The 21,324-nt window shown below is 40.5% G+C and overlaps 1 protein-coding gene across 3 annotated transcripts in view; it reads right to left on the bottom strand.

Moving 5' to 3' along the window:
• The window catches only part of LOC139478445 (ubiquitin carboxyl-terminal hydrolase 24-like), a 213,002-nt gene that overhangs the window by 52,021 nt on the left and 139,657 nt on the right, over positions 1–21,324 (bottom strand). For 2 of the 3 annotated variants that reach the window (XM_071260905.1, XM_071260907.1), the window contains exons 51-54: positions 15,251–15,346; positions 14,240–14,372; positions 9,303–9,421; positions 8,377–8,490 (exon numbers count right to left, since the gene is read on the bottom strand). In XM_071260905.1, the coding sequence (XP_071117006.1) occupies positions 8,377–8,490; positions 9,303–9,421; positions 14,240–14,372; positions 15,251–15,346 (462 nt within the window). The remainder of the gene's footprint in view (positions 1–8,376; positions 8,491–9,302; positions 9,422–14,239; positions 14,373–15,250; positions 15,347–21,324) is intronic. The other variant, XM_071260906.1, reaches the window with a different exon arrangement.

Here is a 21,324-nt window from a genome sequence, read left to right as displayed (position 1 = left end):
TACTTATCCTGCATTACTCCTTAATGCATCTGTATCGGACGGTTTGGAGGTGGGTAAACCTTCAGAATACAGAAACCTCAATAATTCACACCCTGCAATACGACACCAGTTGGTTGATAAACCGTGAAGCGGAAAAGTTCAGAAAAGAAACAAAACGCCATTACGGTAGGGTTGTTCAAAAATAAAAAAGATTGAACACAGGAATTAAAGAGAAATTCCCTATATACACGCTTAGTAATAAAGAAAATAATAGCTATTCAGCTAATTCTTTACTTACTACATCATAGAGTCGTCGCTGACAAACAAGATTGTCTAATATTCTTCCGATGGCGGCGACTGAGTGACTGCACATGGATGTTGACTGGCTCTGTATAGGGCGAGTTCATTATTTGCATCAGGGGTTGGCAACCTGCAGGATAACAACCAGAGGGCCAAACTTCGAACGTCTTCGACATCCTCGAGAGCCCCAACGCGAAGGTTATGACTAATGAAAATATGTGTCGAATCTCCAGAAATATCCTTCCGTGATTGTTCCAAAACCACAATTGCCGTGTTGAGCCCTGGTAAGGCTGACACCTTGAGATCTTGAGGGTAATTCGCTCTCGGCGAGTTCCGTTTGGCGATCTCGTAGGCCTGAAGGATTACTGCAAGTAACCATAGAGATATGGTGTTTGCGATTATGCAACTTACTTCGGTTGTGGACGAACCACGCCTATTCTTGGAGCTTCGAATGAAAACTCGAACTGCTCGCACCGAGCCCAGGAGAACTTCATCCTGTACGATTCCCACAATAGTCGATATCAGTGGGATGGTCGGTCGGATTGGCCTGGTAGTAGATTTTAGCAATAAAATCCCAGCATAACCCTAGATGTCCCGTTCTGTGTGTCCCATGCTCAAAACGGATCAGAGTTGAGTCGATCACATGTAGTTCACTCACCCGTACCGCCATTGCTAATGCCAAGAGAAACCATTGTTTCCTTGGTGAGGTCATGAAATGAGGCAAGCTCCTCACAGCGATCGTCCGTTCGCTGCCCGTGTCGAAATAACCCTTTGCACTTAAACGCCTTTTAAAAATGAACCATGCGTGCAGACGTTGGGTGAGGCAATTTGCTGTTGAGGGTGGATGAGTAGGTTGGACCACTGTGAGAGGGGTACCGGTAGTGAATCGTTTTCGGCTAGATTTTTCCGAGCTTGACGAACTACCCTCTCGACGGTTACCAGGGTGCGACCAGAGGAGAGATCGAGATACCTTGTCTCCTTGATCCCCTGTATCACCTTGGGAAGTAAAAGTGGTGGCAGAAAAGTGTAAGTTTTTTGCCCTTCCCCAGTGATACTGAACTCGTCCACTGCCCAAGTCTGCGGATCCTGTAACGGGGCAATATACGTCATGAGTTGGTGGCCTAGGCATGTAATAAACAAGTCAATGTTTGGTTGCCTGAATTCCTGAAGCAGTAACTGGAATGCTTCTGTGAGAAATTTCCACTCGGTGGGAGCCACCCTGTCTGGACGTGATAAAGTATTGGCCAGTATGTTTCTAAATTCGGGGATGAACTTTAGTCACAGCTGATCCACTAGATGGAACAAATCTGAATGTCTGTAGAAGTAGAGAGTGGGAGTGTGTTGTTCCCCGATTGCACAGGCACCACACCGCAGTGCTGTTGTCTGTGGATATTGCGAGTCGGGCTAACTGTAGTTGATTCTGCCAATGTGATATAGCCAGAATTAAAGCTTCCAACTCCCAAGTTGTTAATGTGACACATCCATTGAGCGCCGGGCCATAGCCCCAAGCTTATCTGGTCTTGTCTTGTAAGTGAAGACTCCACCCCTGAAGACTCCACCCCTGAAGGGGGACGTCCACAAACAGGGAAAACCCGAATAAAGAGACTCCGCAGACATTCAACGCCACAAATTGAGGCAAGGCCCTAGCTTAGTCGGTAGAGTGATGGCCTTGAGTGGATCCTGACTCCTGATGTAAGGGTTCAGGAAAATATTGAATTGGTCGCAGTTGTCGCAGCGGCCCATGCTAGTTACCATATTTTCTTGAGTATAGTGCGCACTTTTTTTCGAAAAAACACAGCTGTGTAGAAGGGGGTGCGCATTATACACGAATTATGAGTTCAGATGTTTTTTTCCCCCATGGAAAGACATTACCGTGAGCACGAAACACCGGAAATACCATGTCAACAAATCCATACTGAAGTACGCGAAATAATCATGCAATTACACTGTCTGGATAAAAAAAGTGTTCTTTGTATATCTGGACTTATGTTTGTAACTTATTTCATTAATTTTATTCAAAATTCCTTTTAATATTGTTTTTATTAATTTCGGCGAAATCGGAAATCGGAAGATCTCACAACTCACTGTTATTAACAGCAACCACAGTCAGAATACTGCTATTGACGCCTTGAAACAAACTTTAGTTGACAGAGAATGGATACATATATCATAAATGACATACTTTGACTCGTTAAAAGTCATATTTGTTTTTGTTTGACGATTCTATGTCAACATGAAATTCTCACGATCGCGTGCGCGTGAGCCTTGACGGTGACTGGTCAGACTGGTTCCATGTAAAAAATAATACCCGGGAATAGCGATCAGCTGCCTTGATTAGGGTTATTATTATTTTAAATATGTTTAGTAAAGCCTGCATATAATTAAGAAAAAAATGAAATATATTATTCCTGATAAAAAAAATAGTTTCAGATACAATTTTTGCCAATCCTTGCATTAAAAATCCTACAAAGTTATATCATTGGGTGTGTCTTGACCGAATCACCGGTCGATTCCAAGAAAACGTGTGTACAGCTGATTGCTGTTTCCTGCTTAGTTTACGAGAAAATACACAAGGTAATCTTAATCCCTAGATATAAAACAATGCCTAGCAGGACAATAAATACTATTTAAACGGTAAATAAAGATGTCTGGTGATTTTTTATCTCAAATTTCGAATTTGTACTGACGAAGCCTCTCAGCACCCGTTCGTTTGCCGGACTTCGCTGAAAGGGTACGGTGTAAATTTTTTCTGCGCATAATATTCAAATTTCTTTTTTTTCCAAAATACTGAACCCGCTAGAGGGGGGTGCGCATTATACATGGGTGTGCACTATACTCGAAACTTGTGCCATCTGTCCCTCGGTACAGATAGGATATCCTGGTTTGTCTTGAACAGGTCTCCTATGAACTGAAGTCAATAGGAAGAAGAATACTCCTGACTTCGCCTCGTTGATTGTCTATCCGAGTTATTGACATGTGTTGATGATACAGTAGATCGCCCTCCATCTACGACTCAAACCAAGTGTTCGTCAAGTGTAGATAGTTATTGGCTTCTTTACTCCTGTAAATAGCCATAAGTGTCACTGACATGTCAAATGGGAAATATTACCATTGGTAGTGAACCCCAATGAACTGGACCTGAAAAGTCTACGGTTGGGATGGATAGTCGAGACTGATCAAGAATCAAACGTTCGTTGAACAGAGAGAGATTATTGTGGATCATTCTCATCTTGTCTGGGTCCTTCATGAGTACCAGGTAGGTGTGAGGATAAAACTTTTCTTACCAACAGTATGTCTATGTTGGATTTTCCCAATCAAACTGTGGTCAACGGTGGGGTTATCTCTACCTGTATACGGACACCATGATATAGTGCGATAAGTACGAAATCGTCCTTGAGACTTGTCTCTGCCACGCCCTTTCCCAATAAGGGAATGCTGGTCTTCCCTGAGAAACGCGCGTCTAGGCTTATAATTTCCTGACTTGCCAGCCCGCTTGAACTTTCCAAGCTTTTTGGGAACTTGACGTGCGTGTCTGCGATCTGTTCGTTGAACAGGGGAATAGATGACCAAGGTTGACGTAATAGACTGCCCTTGAAACCAGAATCTCAGTTGGAAACACTATAAAGTCTTGGGTGTGACGGTAATCTCTGTCATAACGGTCTCAAGATGAATTTTCCTGTGGTCAAACTGACGCTGTAGGAAAAACACCATAGTTTGGAAGTGATCTAATCAGATAGGGTTATCCTCTAATAGATTCTGATCCACTGCAAACATTGACCATATTGGTCGCTTAAATGACGGAGCAAATGTGAGTTTAGGAGAAGTCTTCCTCCAATGACCTCGTGGTGTCCCTCTTATTTACCCCGTTATCAGGGGAGGGCGTTACTGACACGAGATGGCCTGCTACCGGATCGGGTACATGTGCTAAGCTGATCATGAGCTGGTTACGTAACAGAGTACACTGTAAGCCTTTGGGCTAACGTCATTGTAGAGACCCTGATTGGTATGCAGACGCTGTGCTCAGCGCAGGTCTGGATATGTTGGAACAGCGCTAAGCTGATCGTGCGACGCTTGCGTAATAGGAGCGCTTGGGTAGCAGTCAGACACTGCGCTCGGCGCAGGTCTATGCTGGATATGTTGGAACTGTGCTAAGCTGATCGTGCGTCGCTTGCGTAATAGAAGTGCTTGGGTTGTAGTCAAGTGCTGCGCTCAGCGCAGATAACTCAGACACAAAGCTCAAAGGTATTGACTGGATCAAGGCTTGCGTCTAATCTACCCCCATCATAGCATCTTGATACGCTGGTGCTGTCGCCAACGTCACAGATTAACATACATGTATCTGGAAGTGTCTGGTGGCTGAAAAAATAGGAGCAGTTACGATACTCACAAAATCCTCCGGTATTGTTGATTTCGGTCGATGGTGTACTTCTGCAGTCACAGGCGTCATAATACCTGCCGATAATAACGGTTGGGTGGTAATGACTGAACCATGTCATTCGCTATTCTGCGATAGTGACATTCCTCTCGTCTCACGACGGAATAACTGCAAAATATGATTGTGAGTAATCTGCTTTTATATAGTAAACTCGTTGGATTAGAGATTTACACAAAAATTACATTTTGAATTTTGGCGAGCACATCTACGTGCATGCCTAGCACCGTGGATAAAGATCTTTGGGCGATTATTCCACGACAATATGTACACCATGCAAACATAAGTTACGCAATTAAACCATTGAAGAAATGGTACTGGAAGAATGCCGTAGAATTGAACAATAATCTATCGGCAAAAATACGAATTGCAAGGGTATACAATATCTTTATATACACAATTCAATGTAAACCAAGGCTATTTACATTTAGAGATTGGAGCACATCTGCGCGCAAACCAACCAACGTGGATGATAATCTTTGTAAGGTTTTTTCCACGACAATTAGTACAATGCTCAAAGGTATGTTACGCAATTAAACCCTTGTTGATGAGACAATACTGGAACAGTGCCGAAGAATTTGAACACTAATCTATCGGCAAAATTATGAGTTGCAAGGGTATACAATATTTTTGTATGCGCAACTCAGTGTAAACCAAGGGTATTTATATTTTCATTTAGGGTTTGGAGAGCACATCTGCGTACAGACCAAACAACGTGGATGATAATCTTTGTAAGATTTTTCCCACGACAATTAGTACCACGCTCAATCATAAGTTACACAATTACGCCATTGTTGATGAGGCGGTACTGGAAGAATGCCATAGAATTGAACAATAATCTATCGGCAAAACTACGAGTTGCAAGAGTATACAATAGTACATATACGAAACTCAATGTAAACCAAAAAGACCAACAAAAAACTATTTCATCGCATAAAAATAGGTACGCAATAAAAGAATTGTTGATGAAGCGGGACTGGAAGAAAGCTGTAGATTTGATATTAATCTATCGGCAACCATATTTTTAACGAGTTGAAAAAGTATACAATAATTTGAGTATACGCAACTCACTGTTACGCCAAAGCTAGTAGTATTTAAGAACATAAGAATATGTTATACATACGTAGCTGAGAATTGTAAACAAAATGACTACCTTGGCAGGCAAACGATTGTAACACAATTCAAAATGGCGGTGAACAATATTTTGGCGGGAAAAAAGACAAGAGTCTTTTCACGCCTAATTAGTTCACATAAAACTACACAACATGGTGAAAGTAAAAAAAATACATCACCCATTGCAGATCAATTTTTAAGATTGTAGACAAACTGAAGGTCTAAAATTATTCCAAAAGGAGAGCTCCGCTGGGACACGTCCTGGCTGTGCTGCGACAAGCAGTGATGTGAAGATGACCTAAGGTGTCATCAAGGTCACAGGATAGCGATGGAAGGCCACTGATTGGGACTTGAGAACAACAACTTCATTTCTTCACCCAGGACCTTCGCAGAGCTGTCCTTCTAGTTGTCGTAAGTAAGCAGTGAATGCATTAAGGAGTAATGCAGGATAAGTAAAAAATTCAGATGTTAGTTCTCGCTACCGCTGACAGCATCCCATTACAGATCAGAACAACCTTTTGCAAACTTTGACCGACCAATGAAATGACTAACAGGAAGTTGACTTTAGCCACTAAGAAATCAGTTTTCTTGAGCCTTGCTTCATTACTTTCAAAATGTTGACTTCCATTTCAGACTACGCTTTCAAAAGTATTTTCTATCAGTCAAACAATATATATTTTTTTGTCTTCTATTGTTTACTCAATGAAGTACCTGTTACATAAAATCGGCTTCCGCCCAGGGTACCAGAAAACCCATGACATATATCACAACTTATCAGTTCATCTTAGTTTTTTTTACGCAAAATAAATTACTTCTCACTCACACATTCATTCTAGTAATACAAATATACTGCATATATCAAGTATGCATAAACTATTAAAGCTTATCTATCATATTGCGGTGCAAAAAAGTACATAGTCTCAAACATTAAAGTCTAAAGTTAAAATTAAAATTAAAAGTTTATGATACAACATCCAAGCTCCAAAGAATTTCTGCTGATAACCTGTCTTGAAAGCAATATCTTTTTCAATGCTGTATCGTGAACATGAAAATGAAAATAGGATTTTTTTATTTTGGAATTTGCATCTATAAATATAGAATTTTGCAATAAGTGAAAGAAAATTGAACACTTTATCTCTTTTTATGTTCTCTGTAACTCCAAAAAGTATCAAATGTCATAGTATAATCACGAACACACTGGTCTATCCACACTGACACTTCATCCCAAAATTGTTTTATTTCATCACATTGCCAAAACATATGATTAATTGTTTCCTTTTCATTGTGACAGAAGGAGCACAGATCGTTTTGAACGTAATTAAGTACATACAGAAAAGAATTAGTTGCAGGATTCTGTGGGTAATTTTGTATTGAAACGAACAGTTTTACATCCTGTGTTGTACTGCATATTTTATTACAGATATTGTTCCAATTTAAGTTTACAAATTGTAATTCCCACATTTCCAGCCTTTTAGCTTTTACTTTTTGGAACTTCAACTAAACTAAGACATTTAAGGTATTATTTAATGCTGCTGATAACACCATAAGGTTCTAAATAGGATGAGTGAGTGAGTTAAGATTAACGTCACATCGGCAGTATTTCAGCCATATCATGACAAGTTAAATAGAATGAAGAGATACAATACATTTCATTAAATTCCCCATATGATCGAAACTCTTAAGCTGCCTTGACCAAGTCTATAATTTGAGAGACACCCTTCTTAAACTGAAGAAAACTGATTTCCTATTAATTTTGATATTAGGGTTATGAAACATTGGCTCAGTTAAAAAAACTGCTGAAAGATTCCGGACTGATTTTCTTATCAAGCACTATAAATGACTGAAAACAACTTTTCCAAAACTCATTACTTATCAAAGATAATTTTCTCTCAATGAATGTTACACCAAAGACAGCAGTCTTGTGTTAAGCTTTAAAAGGTTGCATGATAGGAAAACATAACAATATAACATAACAGTGTGAATACTTCCTTTTTCATTTATTTATTATGTGTTTGTATCATTATCTACCATGTACTTGTCTGATTTTCGATCACAAACGTTGATACTAAAGTTTTTTTGTTAAGCTGACATACTCATGAATCTGACATAATATGCAACCAACCATGTCGGATTAACAGGACTTATATATAATGACATAATGACCTTCAGTATCAGCCAATCACATACTTGATTATGTCTAGATGAAAACATGGGTATAAACTATTAAAAACATGGTATACAAACACAGGGGTTAGTTCAGTACACAAAGAATCTTAAGAATGACTGTCCCATTGACCTTGACCTCCAATAAATGTCACTCGATTGCTGCTATAATTCCCTACCTTAAGGATGACATATACCAAAATTCACTCTTGTATAAGGATCTATACTCAAACGTTGCATTATAATAGAATAAAAAAGATGCCTCCATAAACACATCTTGTATTTACTGTCATCTAAAGTAATAGAGAAATGCAAAGATACAGACAAACCTGCACAATTGTACAAAGGTACCAATGGAGGAATGCATATAACATGGTAAAATGACTCACCATTAAGTGTTTGACCAGGTTCAGGCTGAAGGTTTTGTTGCAGAAGCTACAGTACAGCAGCATGTCAGTGATGGTGGCATTGCTCACAATCAGCTCTCGTACAGCCTGAACCACCTGCACACAATAAAAAGACTCTACACATTGCCAACTAAAATACTGTATCAACTCAACACAGGTAGAAATTAACTTGCTTCTTTGATTGGAGAAGTACTCCTTCTTACACCAAGTAAGTGTTATAGCTATTGCTAAAATTATGTTACAGAATTGAAGACTTATTTATTACTTGCTCGTGAAGAGATCACCCGTTTAATAAACATACAGCTGTATTACACATTGTGTAATACCAAACAAATATTGGAAGCTCTCAACATCCCTTGGCTTATTCAACAACATTGCATGTGGCCATGATAGATCACTGAGAGGAGCTTATCCCCGGCAACCCTGTAGCTAGGCCGACGTCACATAGCATTGTTTCGCTGGTAGATCTCGCAATAACATTCCACAAATAATGTCATAGGGTATTGTGATGTGATTGTAAACTTTGTGGTGCAGGGTCCCCTTTCCACAAAGCAATCGTACTGTAGCACAACGACAGTCGTAAGTTTCTGTTCAAGTATGTGAGTTACGAAAACTTTCTGGAACAGATGCCTGAATTCTAAAGGTGAGCCGTTGTGTGGTATTAAATTAAAACGTGTCAACTTCTGACATGTTTGAAGTTTTATTCTTTTAAACTCAACTGAATTATGCTGTTGATCATGTAGGTGTCTGCCTATTCACATACGACAGTGAAATTCTAAAAAAAAAGTTTTATAACTGGCAAGTGATAAATAAAATACCAAACGAGTTCCTGTGTAATACCAATTTTATGAAACTCGTGAATAGTTCTGGTATCTGATGAGCATTCATTCTATATGTATCTCACATACCTCACGGAGATAGCGAAAAGAGTCTGTACCAAACACATATTTTTCCATTTCTGTTGACATCTTGAGAAAGACATTTGGAAATACTGTTTTTGGCTTGATGACAGGAAATTCACCACTATCTGGAATGACAATAAGACAACATTACAATGACACAGATAATTAGTACATTAAACAAGACTTACCTGTAAGTTGAAGTTTGACTGGAATTCTATCAGACAGTCAGGAGTGATGAAGGGGTAACATGAGATTGCAACTGCAAATGCGTATACCAGACTTTAAAGGGAAGCTTCAACAGTTTGGCAATAAATATAAGGACCAAGGGAGGGAAACTTGGATGGGCATGTTACCCATGACCGACAATGCATTTCTAGCAGTATTCAGGGCACTATATCCTAGTCCTTCTGAAAACAACAAAAACAGAAAATCTAGAACTTCCCCTACAGTGGGTGAACTGGAGTAGCCTGCCTCTGACTACAAAAGTTCTACCATCTGTCCCAATATGATTTGTATTGCTTTCTGGTACTTGGTTTCTAAGTGTTCCACAATAATGTCTGTTGAAATGCCACTGTTCTTTCAGACACTCCTGACACTATGAATACTTCAAGCCGCAGATTCTTGATCTGAGGATGTGCTTTTCAATCCCAAGGAAGAAATAGCTTGCTCCTCACTAGAGTTATTTCCCTTGTCCTGTCAACAAGAAGTGAACCACCAGCCAGTGGGCCAGATAGGGACTACAATTATTCCTGTAACCTTTTCATGCTTGATTTTTTTGCACACATTTCCTCATTAAGCCAAATGGAGGAAATGTGTAAAAAAGTTCTGTGCTCCAATCTAGAGTAAAAGCATCAATTTGCCAGGCAGGAGAGTCACGCTTCCAACTACAATATTTTTCAATCTTGCTTTTTAATATGGAAGCTAACAGATCAATTGACAATTGAAGTGAAAATCCGGTCCGGTCTGAAAAAATTCTAGAAGCATTACCTACACTGCTGTTATAAACACCTGGTATATGAGAGATGACCAGATCAATGTTTTGTTCTATGGCCCAAGATCAAATTTGTTTTGCAATCCCATCACATTCTCGAGGTTGCATGCCACCTATTTCTCTAACATAGGACACCGCAGTATTGTTGTCTGAAGGAACGCCTCTAACCTTTCCTTTCAGTCTGTGATGAAATGATCTCAGACCCAAATGAACTGCTTTAAGTTCAAGGACATTGACATGAAGACAAGCTTCTGCTTCTGACCAGCATCCCTGGACTCTCTCCTCCTGACATGAGGCCCCTGAGCCTTGCAGGCTGGCGTCAGTGTCAATTTGTATATCTGGTCTAGGGGTTCTAATCTCTCTTGTACTGTGGGTGATATTATCTAGCCACTACTGAAGCTAATGTTCCGCCTCTATTGATAATTTCATTGTTCTATCATTGTTTGATTGTTTAACTGTTTGTTGTTTAACACCACACTTAGCAATATTCCAGGTATATGACGGCGGTCTGTAAATAATCGAGTCTGGACCAGACAATTCAGTGATTGATATCATGAGCATTGATCCAAACAATTGGGATACAATGACATGCATCGACCAAGTCAGCGAGCCTGACCACTTAATCCTGTAAGTCGCCTCTAGCACTAGCACAGTCGCCTTTAAGGCAAGCATGGGTTGCTGAAGACCTATTTTACCCTAGATCTTCACGGGTCCCTTGTTCTATCAAAATTCATGCTGCAAGGATGGAGTGCATGGATCTTTTCTCTCTCCGTGACCCGACAGTGTAGCAGGAAAAGCAGCAGCTACAATCCCAAAGAACTGTGTTATTGATCTGATTTTTACTGTCCTTCTGAGAATCTCAGCACCTAAACTAAAGATGAATTCTGATTTTTAACTGTCCATTTCCATGGTCAGATCACATGAATTAAGCCAAAATCCAAAAATTTCATATTTGTGAAACCTTGGTCTGAGAAAAGTTCATGCTCATTTCTGTTTGCTGTCTTAATATATCTTCCTCCTCATTTGTGAAGAAACTGTCATCAATATATCCCAAGCAAGCCACACCTAGGGATCATAGAGAAGCGAAAACAGACTTTTAATTAGTTTTGAAAAAAATTGGGGGGCCTCAGTGACTCTTCCCATGGTATGGGTGGGGTCTCACACCATACAATCGATCCTCTGTAGTAGCCTGTTGACGCTCTCTGGCTGATTCTGGTGGTAGTCCCAATATCTCAAAGATTTTTTACCACATCCTCGCCAAAAAGAGAGAAGTTTTCAAATCAACAAAGTTTTGATGTCTGCCAACTTGGGGTCGATAGGCTCAGAATATCCCTCATTAAGTATGAGACTTTGTCTAACGTAAGAGAATTCATCATCCTCATGTGAAATACTTGCCTCCTGCAAGAATGAGCACATTTTTTCACATGGGTCAGTAATACTAATAATGTCCCCAGTGTTAGAACACAGTCCCTGGGAATCATGAGGCACTTGTGAGGGTTCAATGTAATCATCTCCACTTTCGCACAACTCATAATCCGAGAAGTAATTGTCCTCTCCATAGGGGAGAACTTGTTGATTGTCAATGTTCTGTTCCACTGATTTGAAAGATGTTCCCAGGTGCGAAAGCCCCGCAGACATTTTCTTTGGCTTGTCAAGCTTAATTGCCATTTCTGTAACCAAATGCGAAGTCCCAGCATTAGCTACACTGTCATCCAAGATAGTGGAAGGTGTAGAGCTTGGGGAGCTCATAGAATTGGACATCTTTGCCTTAGATTTTCCCTTGGATTTAGATTTGTCTTCCACAGGGACCATATTATGAACGTTGTCCCCCATAATGGCTGCCGACACAGTCAACCAGTTGAGATACACCCAATATTCAAGTGGAAACTCTGACAACTCTTGTTAACCAATTTACCTCAGAAAAAACAACTCGGAGAACAAAATAGTTTTAGTGTAGTCCTGTCCATACCACGAGGTCGCACAAGTCTACTCATGCACAGTTGCAATCTCATGGAACCCCTGAATCACATGACTGGATGGTAGAATAATCAGCCAAGTGGTTCATCATTATCATTATCTTTAAGTAGATAGATGTTTCTCTTAATGGAAACAGCTGCTCACAAATTTAACTTAATGTTTGGACATGTGATATCATCTTCTGCTGTAAAAGCTCACCCTTGTGATACATTGCTGTTCCATAACAGGACAATTGCATGATTTACTCACCCTCTGTTCTATATCAGGACATTCACATCATTTACTCACCCTCTGTTCTACATCAGGACACTCACATCATTTACTCACCCTCTGTTCTATATCAGGACATTAACATCATTTACTCACCCTCTGTTCTATATCAGGACATTCACATCATTTACTCACCCTCTGTTCTATATCAGGACATTCGCATCCTTTACTCACCTTCTGTTCTATATCAGGACACTCACCTTCTCTTCTTTATCAGGACCATCACATCCTTTACTCACCCTCTTTTATCTATCAGGACACTCACCCTCTGTTCTATATCAGGACACTCACCCTCTGTTCTAAATCAGGACATTCGCATCATTTACTCACCTTCTGTTCTATATCAGGACACTCACATCCTTTTCTCACCCTCTGTTCTATATCAGGACATTCACATCATTTACTCAACTGTTCTATATCAGGATACTCACCCTCTGTTCTATATGAGAACACTCACCCTCTGTTCTATATCAGGACACTCACCCTCTGTTCTTTATGAGAACACTCACCCTCGGTTCTATATCAGGACACTCACCCTCTGTTCTATATCAGGACACTCACCCTCTGTTCTATATCAGGACACTCACCCTCTGTTCTTTATGAGAACACTCACCCTCTGTTCTATATCAGGACACTCACCCTCTGTTCTATATCAGGACACTCACCCTCTGTTCTTTATGAGAACACTCACCCTCTGTTCTATATCAGGACACTCACCCTCTGTTCTATATCAGGACACTCACCCTCTGTTCTATATCAGGACACTCACCCTCTGTTCTTTATGAGAACACTCACCCTCTGTTCTATATCAGGACACTCACCCTCTGTTCTATATCAGGACACTCACCCTCTGTTCTATATCAGGACACTCACCCTCTGTTCTATATCAGGACACTCACCCTCTGTTCTTTATGAGAACACTCACCCTCTGTTCTATATCAGGACACTCACCCTCTGTTCTATATCAGGACACTCACCCTCTGTTCTATATCAGGACACTCACCCTCTGTTCTATATCAGGACACTCACCCTCTGTTCTTTATGAGAACACTCACCCTCTGTTCTATATCAGGACACTCACCATCTGTTCTATATCAGGACACTCACCCTCTGTTCTTTATGAGAACACTCACCCTCTGTTCTATATCAGGACACTCACCCTCTGTTCTATATCAGGACACTCACCCTCTGTTCTATATGAGAACACTCACCTTCTGTTCTATATCAGGACACTCACCCTCTGTTCTTTATGAGAACACTCACCCTCTGTTCTATATCAGGACACTCACCCTCTGTTCTATATCAGGACACTCACCCTCTGTTCTATATCAGGACACTCACCCTCTGTTCTTTATGAGAACACTCACCTTCTGTTCTATATCAGGACACTCACCCTCTGTTCTATATCAGGACACTCACCCTCTGTTCTATATCAGGACACTCACATCCTTTACTCACCTTCTGTTCTATATCAGGACACTCACCCTCTGTTCTTTATGAGAACACTCACCCTCTGTTCTATATCAGGACACTCACCCTCTGTTCTATATCAGGACACTCACCCTCTGTTCTTTATGAGAACACTCACCTTCTGTTCTATATCAGGACACTCACCTTCTGTTCTATATCAGGACACTCACCCTCTGTTCTATATCAGGACACTCACCTTCTGTTCTATATCAGGACACTCACATCCTTTACTCACCTTCTGTTCTATAACTTGACACCTCACAGTTGGCAATAAGGACAGCTAGGGCTACATGAAGGTTAACAAATTCTCTGGACTGAATAGAACTCCATCTCCGACTGGAACAATCCTGTAAAAGAGTGCTACGAAACTGTAGCCACCCTGGCTATGTAGTCAACAGTTAAAATGTCAATAAAGACAGACACTTAAATGACAGCGTTGATATACATGCCAAAGTTAAGCCTCATTAAGGAGAGGAAGTTTACAGAGCAAAAAATGCATTTTGGTCGAAACAAGGTAAACAATTCAAATATTGCAACAAAAAACAACTGAAACACAGATGTGTTGAAACTAACACAAAACAAATGCCAAATTTCAGACATTTGGTACAAAAATGACTGCATGATGCTCATGAATAGCTTTGTTTAATATGTCTGCAGTGGAAATTGCATTCAAACCTCCTGAACACATTCAGGTGTAATCATTTGTGGAAACAAGTATGTGAAGTTTCAGCTTCATTCATCAAGTAGTTTCTGGTAAGATGAATTATACAATGCAAGGAAAAAAATTTTGTGTGAATTTAGGAGCATGATCCAAATGCAAAAGTCAAATAGAACTTTAATATATCGCAAAATATAGAACATAGGTGTCGAGCACCACTAGTAATTAGGCATACACCAACTTTTCAAAGTTGGCCAAAAAATGGCCCTAAGAAATATCTGTAAGCTCACCTGAAAATGAGACTTTATGAAATAATAAACTGTTAAACAAGAATAAGCAAGCATTTAACACAGTTTTTCTATAAAATAAGCATGAAAATTTATTGTATAAATGACAAAATATTGTATGTTATTTCACATACCATATACACATCTTATATCAAAAGTCATAATGACACACATGAAAATGAGCAATGGGGAATCAGAGTACCACAGGTGCAAAGCTCACATCTTTTTAATAGTATTCAGGGAAAAGGTTAGACCCAACAGCTGTATTTTCCATTTCCTTATTGTGAAGGCCATCACTCACCTGACTCTCTCCAGCAGTGATCGGCTGACCCAGGAGAAATGTGATGAGACGACAGAAACCCTGGCGACCATTCATGTGAGAACATGCTTTGGTTCCCTGCAACAAAAGTTACAATGAATTAGAAGTGAACTCAAAGGCAACTTATTGTAACATGGAGATTTTTCACTGACAAACCAGTACATGAATTTTTGGTTTTGAATTTAAACGAGGAAAATGTTTATGACAAAGCTCAAAGAAACGCATCCAACCAAATGTTGCTGATAATGCATTTTCTTCTTCCAAGAAATGATGAATAATTAATTGCCCTAAATGTTCTTCATGAAAGGCCACATATTTAATACCATATTATTACCACTCTAAGCAATCTTCAAAAGTGCAGAGTTCATATGCCACTTCCAAATGAAAATGATAGATGGCAAGCAATAGCAGTGCCTGAATGGAGTATCTTACAATGTCTATTCAACACCAACAGGAACACCATATGGCACTGTTGGTGATATTATCAACACATCTAAACGTTGACCTTATTTCCACATGGTTGTAAGGTGAAATGGGGTTTAACACCCTGGATGCCCAGTTGTTGTTTTTTCAGACACACCTTTTCATAAGTTCTGAAAAGTAAATGTTGTGCCTCTACTATAAAATTACTCAAAGTTGTAGAATATTAAATTCCCTATCAGGGGGTTAAAATTATTTGCAAATATAAGAAGAGTTTGAAAAACAGACGATGCTAAGTACTATCAGAAATTTGGTTAATTTGCAAAACATAATTAAGAAGAATAAGAGATGGATGAACATATTTATTATAAACAATGACCAAATATAACAATTCGGATGTAATAGAGGTAGTATTCTTAGAATTATTAACAGTGACAACTATTGTTTGATAATTCTTACGAAACTTCTACCTCTATTACACACCTGCCAGAATATACCAGAGGGACCCTGGTGGGATCCGCCTCTAGTAACTCCCTGTGTAATTGACAGCTATTTCTTCTGGAAACCATTATGTACTGATTCTAATCCTACTGAAATTCCCCTTGAAGACTTGAAAATCAGAAAACTATGTCAAGAATCAGTCAATATGTGATATTTTCACTAGATTTACTGTTATATTTGCTGATCTTGATCATAATAAACCTGGATTTGTGACTTATAATACTGGCAATTGCGTCACTTCCAGTTATGACACTTCCCCTTATGTTAATGACGTCTCTCTAGGTCTATTTCTACCCCAAAGAAGTCATTTCCTGGTTAGAAGGATTTGGTTTGGCTATTTCCGGTGCTGACGTCACTTCTGGGTCCTCTATCACTTTCGGTAAATAGTTGACATTTAAGGTGCTTCTAATCCATCCTACACTTAATAAGCAGAATAATCAAGGGTGTACTTATCTCCTGATGCTGCTGGTGTCGGATCCTCGATCCCCTTTCATTAATCTGTTGAGGATGGGATGGTTTCCGATAGATAATCCATAATGTTGAAGTACAGAATGAAGGGCTGATCTGTAACCTTCTATTGTCTGAATTTATTGTCTTGACGTAGATGAAGAAGGAAGTCCGCTATCAAGGCAAGCACAGTGTATCCAGATGTTTGCTTCTTGTGCACAAAAACTTCCAGGCAGTTAGATGTAGGCTGGGCAGATTTTCCTGGAATATGCTGGACTTGGGCTGTCGGAGCATATCTCGACGAAGTGGTACCTGTATGGGTTCCTCCATTAGTAGCTTTAGTAGTCTGGCGAACTATGACTAGCTGGGCCATATTGAAGCTATCAGTATTATTACGCAATCGGTCTCCTTCACCTTGTGGATGATCATGTCTAGGAGAGACCATGGTGCGAATGCCTAGCCGAAGAGATTTGTCCAATCCATCGAAAGAGCATCGATCTGTTGAGCTCTTGGGTCGGGAACTGGGCTGTTATAAACCGGAAGTTGATTGTTCTGCCAGGTGGTGAATAGATCTATTCCTATGTCCCATATCTTAGATATCCAGCTGAAGATCTGTGGATGTAATGTCCATTCTGTTGCCTCTATTCTCACCCGACGTGAGAGGCTGTCGGTCAGTATGTTCAGTTTCCCAGGTATATGTCTCGCTTCCATCCGGCAATTGAAGGAGTCTCCCAAGGCAAACAATTGTGTTGTCTCCGTCATCAGGGAGTTGGATCTGGTTCCTCCCTGCTTCTGAATATAAGCCACTACTGTGGTGTTGTCCGTGCTATGAGAACTGATGATAGATGAAGCTGTGTTCTCCATTCCAGGATGGCGTAATATATGGCCTTCATTTCCCTGCAGTTGATATGAAGGTTCTTCTCCTGTACGATCCCTGTACTGTGAGATCGTCCATATGAGTTCCCCATCCTAAATCCGGCGCAACTGTGAATAGATTAAGTTCTGGCGTCAGATACTTCAGCGGGATGCAACTCATCACATGTTCTCTGTGATACCACCAATGGAGGTCTTGTAGCAAAGTTGGAGGTAACTGAGACTGGAATTCTAGGCCCTTCGATCCTATAGAGTTGACCCATGTCTGTAGAGGACGTAGCCTCAGCCTTCCTCTGAAGGTCATATCCTGTAGAGACATTAAGTTGCCTAGCAGAGACATCCACCACCTCAGCGACTTGCTGGGTTGACTTGAGATTGATTGGATCATCTTAATAGTCTTGTCGAATTGATCCTCTGGTGTATATAGATATCCCCTGTCTGGCTGGAATCTTGCTCCGATGTAAATAATGTCTTGGACCGAAGTGATCTCTGACTTGGCTGGGTTGACTAGGAATCCTAGGTATGTCATAAACTGGACCAAGAATATCATGTTCTGATGTAGCTGATCTTTCTTTCCCTTGGTCTGCCACTAAGAAGTCGTCCAGATAACCATGGATTCAAACTAGCTGATGATGGGTGAACTTGATGACTGGCGCTGTAATCCTGGTGAATAGCCAAGGTGCTATTGCTATCTGGAATGGTAGGACTTGGAATTCGCAGCGTCGGCCGTTGATTGCGAAGCGCAGTTATTTCCGAGATGATGGGACTTGAAGATATGCATCTGTAAGATCTAGGCTGATAAGCCAGTCTCCCTTCTTCAACATCAACCGTAACTTCCATATGGACTCCATCTGGAATTTTGGCAGAGGCATTAGATATCTCTTGCTGAGGGTGTTTAGATCTATTATCATCCTCATCTCGGTTGTGTTCTTCTTCAGAACTAAAAAGATTAGAGAGTAAAAGCCTTTGGTATTTTTGGATTCCTTTAGTTCCCGAATTGACAGCCAATTCTGCAGCTGCTAAGTAGGCTCCTATGTTTCTTTAAGTGTAGCTTGTAACCGTGAGCAACGAGGTCTAGAAAACAGTGGTCGGGCATAACTTTCAGTGTATGACAGAAGGCGCCCTGCCACTGGGCCCGGAGTCAGCGTTTATTTGAAAGACGGTAGGCGTAAATTGCAATCCATAGACATAACCAGGTCGAAAGGGTCTATAACGTCGGAGGGAGTTGCAAGGAAGTCAGAATTTTCTTTCCCGTCTGCCGCTTGATCTGCCCATGACCGAATCTGGAGTAGGAGCTGTTGTCGCTGTAGCCTCATTAACTGTGACGAAGTCCAGACCAGATGATAGTAAATCTTCCTGCATCTTGACGATAGAGTCAAGGAGGCTGTGGATTAGTCTGACTTGATCGGTCCTAGTAGTCATAGGTGTTTCAGGCCAAATAGAATGGTTGTAGAGACGGAATGATGTGTCTGATTCCGGCGACAAACCAATTAATATATGCCCCGATATCCATGGAGTATCTGGCAACCAATGCCAAATCCTTGAAACATGATGCTGATAATGTAACGTTCATGTCGGGATTGCGCACTAATTTGTAGAAATCTTCATCCAAGTTTGGGAACTCCGGAAGTGCAGCATCCATTTCATAGGTGGAACAGGTAGCATTCATTCATTGAGCCTATGTTTTTTATCCATCAATTGGTCTACAACCTTGCCCGTATAACTGAGCCAAGGTAATGTCTGATGAATATGCTGAGATGGAGCAGGCACATGACATCTCCCATAATCAGGCATCTGGGGTGGTGAATCTTCTGTCACATGTGGCCGAAGTGTAGGCCTAAGGTGATAAAGCTCTTCAATAAGTTCCACAAAAGTGTAGCCTTCGCAGTAGGAGGCTGGTCCGTGGGGCCATACAGCGTCTGGCTGGTATGGCTGGCTGGCTTGGTTGCTGTGGACAGCCTGTCCATGAATACCGTGCGGCTCCCGTATGGTATTGTTCTCTGGTCTAGTGCTGGTCCATTGGTTGGTGACCGAGAGCCACACCTGGACGTTGTCCGTGGGCTGGCCGAGTGGCTCAGCTTGTTGATCATGTGTAGCACGGCCTACGGCCATGGATGAAGATCTGGTAGTCTACTGTCATGATCTTAGCGTCCATATCCGACAACTTAGAATCAAGCATGTGCTTCATCATCTCCTGCTGTTCTCTCAGTTGTTGTTGAATGAGATTCATGGTGAGTGCAGGAGATGATGAGGTCGCTGGAGAGGGAGGCACTGGGGCAGACACTGATTTCTCAGTAATTCACTTGTCAAGTTTCTTCTTAACCGGCTCTCTCCTCTTGGCCTTTGTTGCAGCCTCTAACATCATTGAGAAGATCTTTTCGGATGTGTGACTGCATTGCTCACACGTCCTCTCCATGGTGAAGGTCTTCACTCTGCACTTCGTGCAGTTTATATGAGGATCTCCCGTGATCATAAATCGACCAAACTTCTTACACCCGGCAATGGAGGGAGACTGCATTGCGACCTCACAAACCCAATACCAGCTATACTCACGTGTAGTCTCTTCCAGCAGCACTATTACTTTAAACATTTATTTATATGTCTGTTATAGCAATCTTATTAGAATAATCTTAGGTTAATGTGACCTACTACCAGGTGCTAGATTGTAACTACTATTATAGTAGGTGTTGACTCAAGCACACACAGGAAAAAAGTGATATGGCCGCCACTGCGACGACATGGCGTGGGTAGTTATGAGACTACTTTGCGGCAACTAATTGTGTGATTGACAGCGAAGAGGACATCTGTTGAAAATCTGTAAATTTTAGTTAGTATGATTGAAACCAAAATACAGGATTTATGGCAGATATGTAATAGAGGTAGAAGTTACGTAAGAATTATAATTTTTCTGTACTGCAGCAGCTGATGAACAATACAATCTATCCCCGTGTTGTGTGTTTTAGATGCTGAAGAAAAATTCATAGTTTTCTCCCTTATCATATGAACAACTGTAAAACATCTCACTCACTTATAAAAGACAACTTTATCTTAAAAAACAAACCGTCATCTGAGTATTACAATGTCTATATGACGCCACACCCCTCGTTATAGCGTGAGTAATTGCGATAAACATGGCCGGCCAAAAACATATGATCCGACAAAATAATGCAATATATTCAGTGATATCCATCGCAGACTCAGACATACGTATTGCATGCATCTTTGTATTGCTGATTGTCATAACCGTACATATAAATCAAGATTAAAGCTTAAGGAAGAGAATCAGGTGATGAAGGATTAAATATATAAACCAAAATGTTGTGTTCCTCATAATAAAGGAGTTGACATTTATATATTCTCTTCCTTGTGTGTATCACTTCTAAACGCATTTCAAAGACTTAAGATTAAAGCTTGTATTGTTTGAAAAACCCATAATAAATGTTATAATAAAAATGTCAGCTTATTACCATTTTGAAACAATACAAAACATTGCAGTAGTTAACAGGATAACTTATGCAGTATTCATCAAGCTGACCTAAAAGACTGTTTCCTTTTGTACAGCTGCAGTCAGTGATACCAGGGGATACTGTTGACCTTGTCAGCTTGTTGGGTATGTTAATATATTTCATGTGTATTCAATAATACAAGGGTATTGTATCTGTATCATTGGAAATATGGGTATATATTCCAGGTTCATGGCAATAAGGTTCCCCCATCCGCAACCTCATACATACAACAGCGTGACTGAGGGGCCACCAGGTTTCTCTACAATGCCCGTGGTGGGATGTGGTGGCATGTGGTCCTGTACACAGAGC

The sequence above is a fragment of the Haliotis cracherodii genome, unplaced genomic scaffold (assembly GCF_022045235.1).
Source record: "Haliotis cracherodii isolate W230 unplaced genomic scaffold, xgHalCrac1.p SCAF_4, whole genome shotgun sequence".
Classification (NCBI taxonomy): Eukaryota; Metazoa; Mollusca; class Gastropoda; order Lepetellida; family Haliotidae; genus Haliotis; species Haliotis cracherodii.
This window is presented reverse-complemented; position numbering and strand designations above follow the sequence as displayed.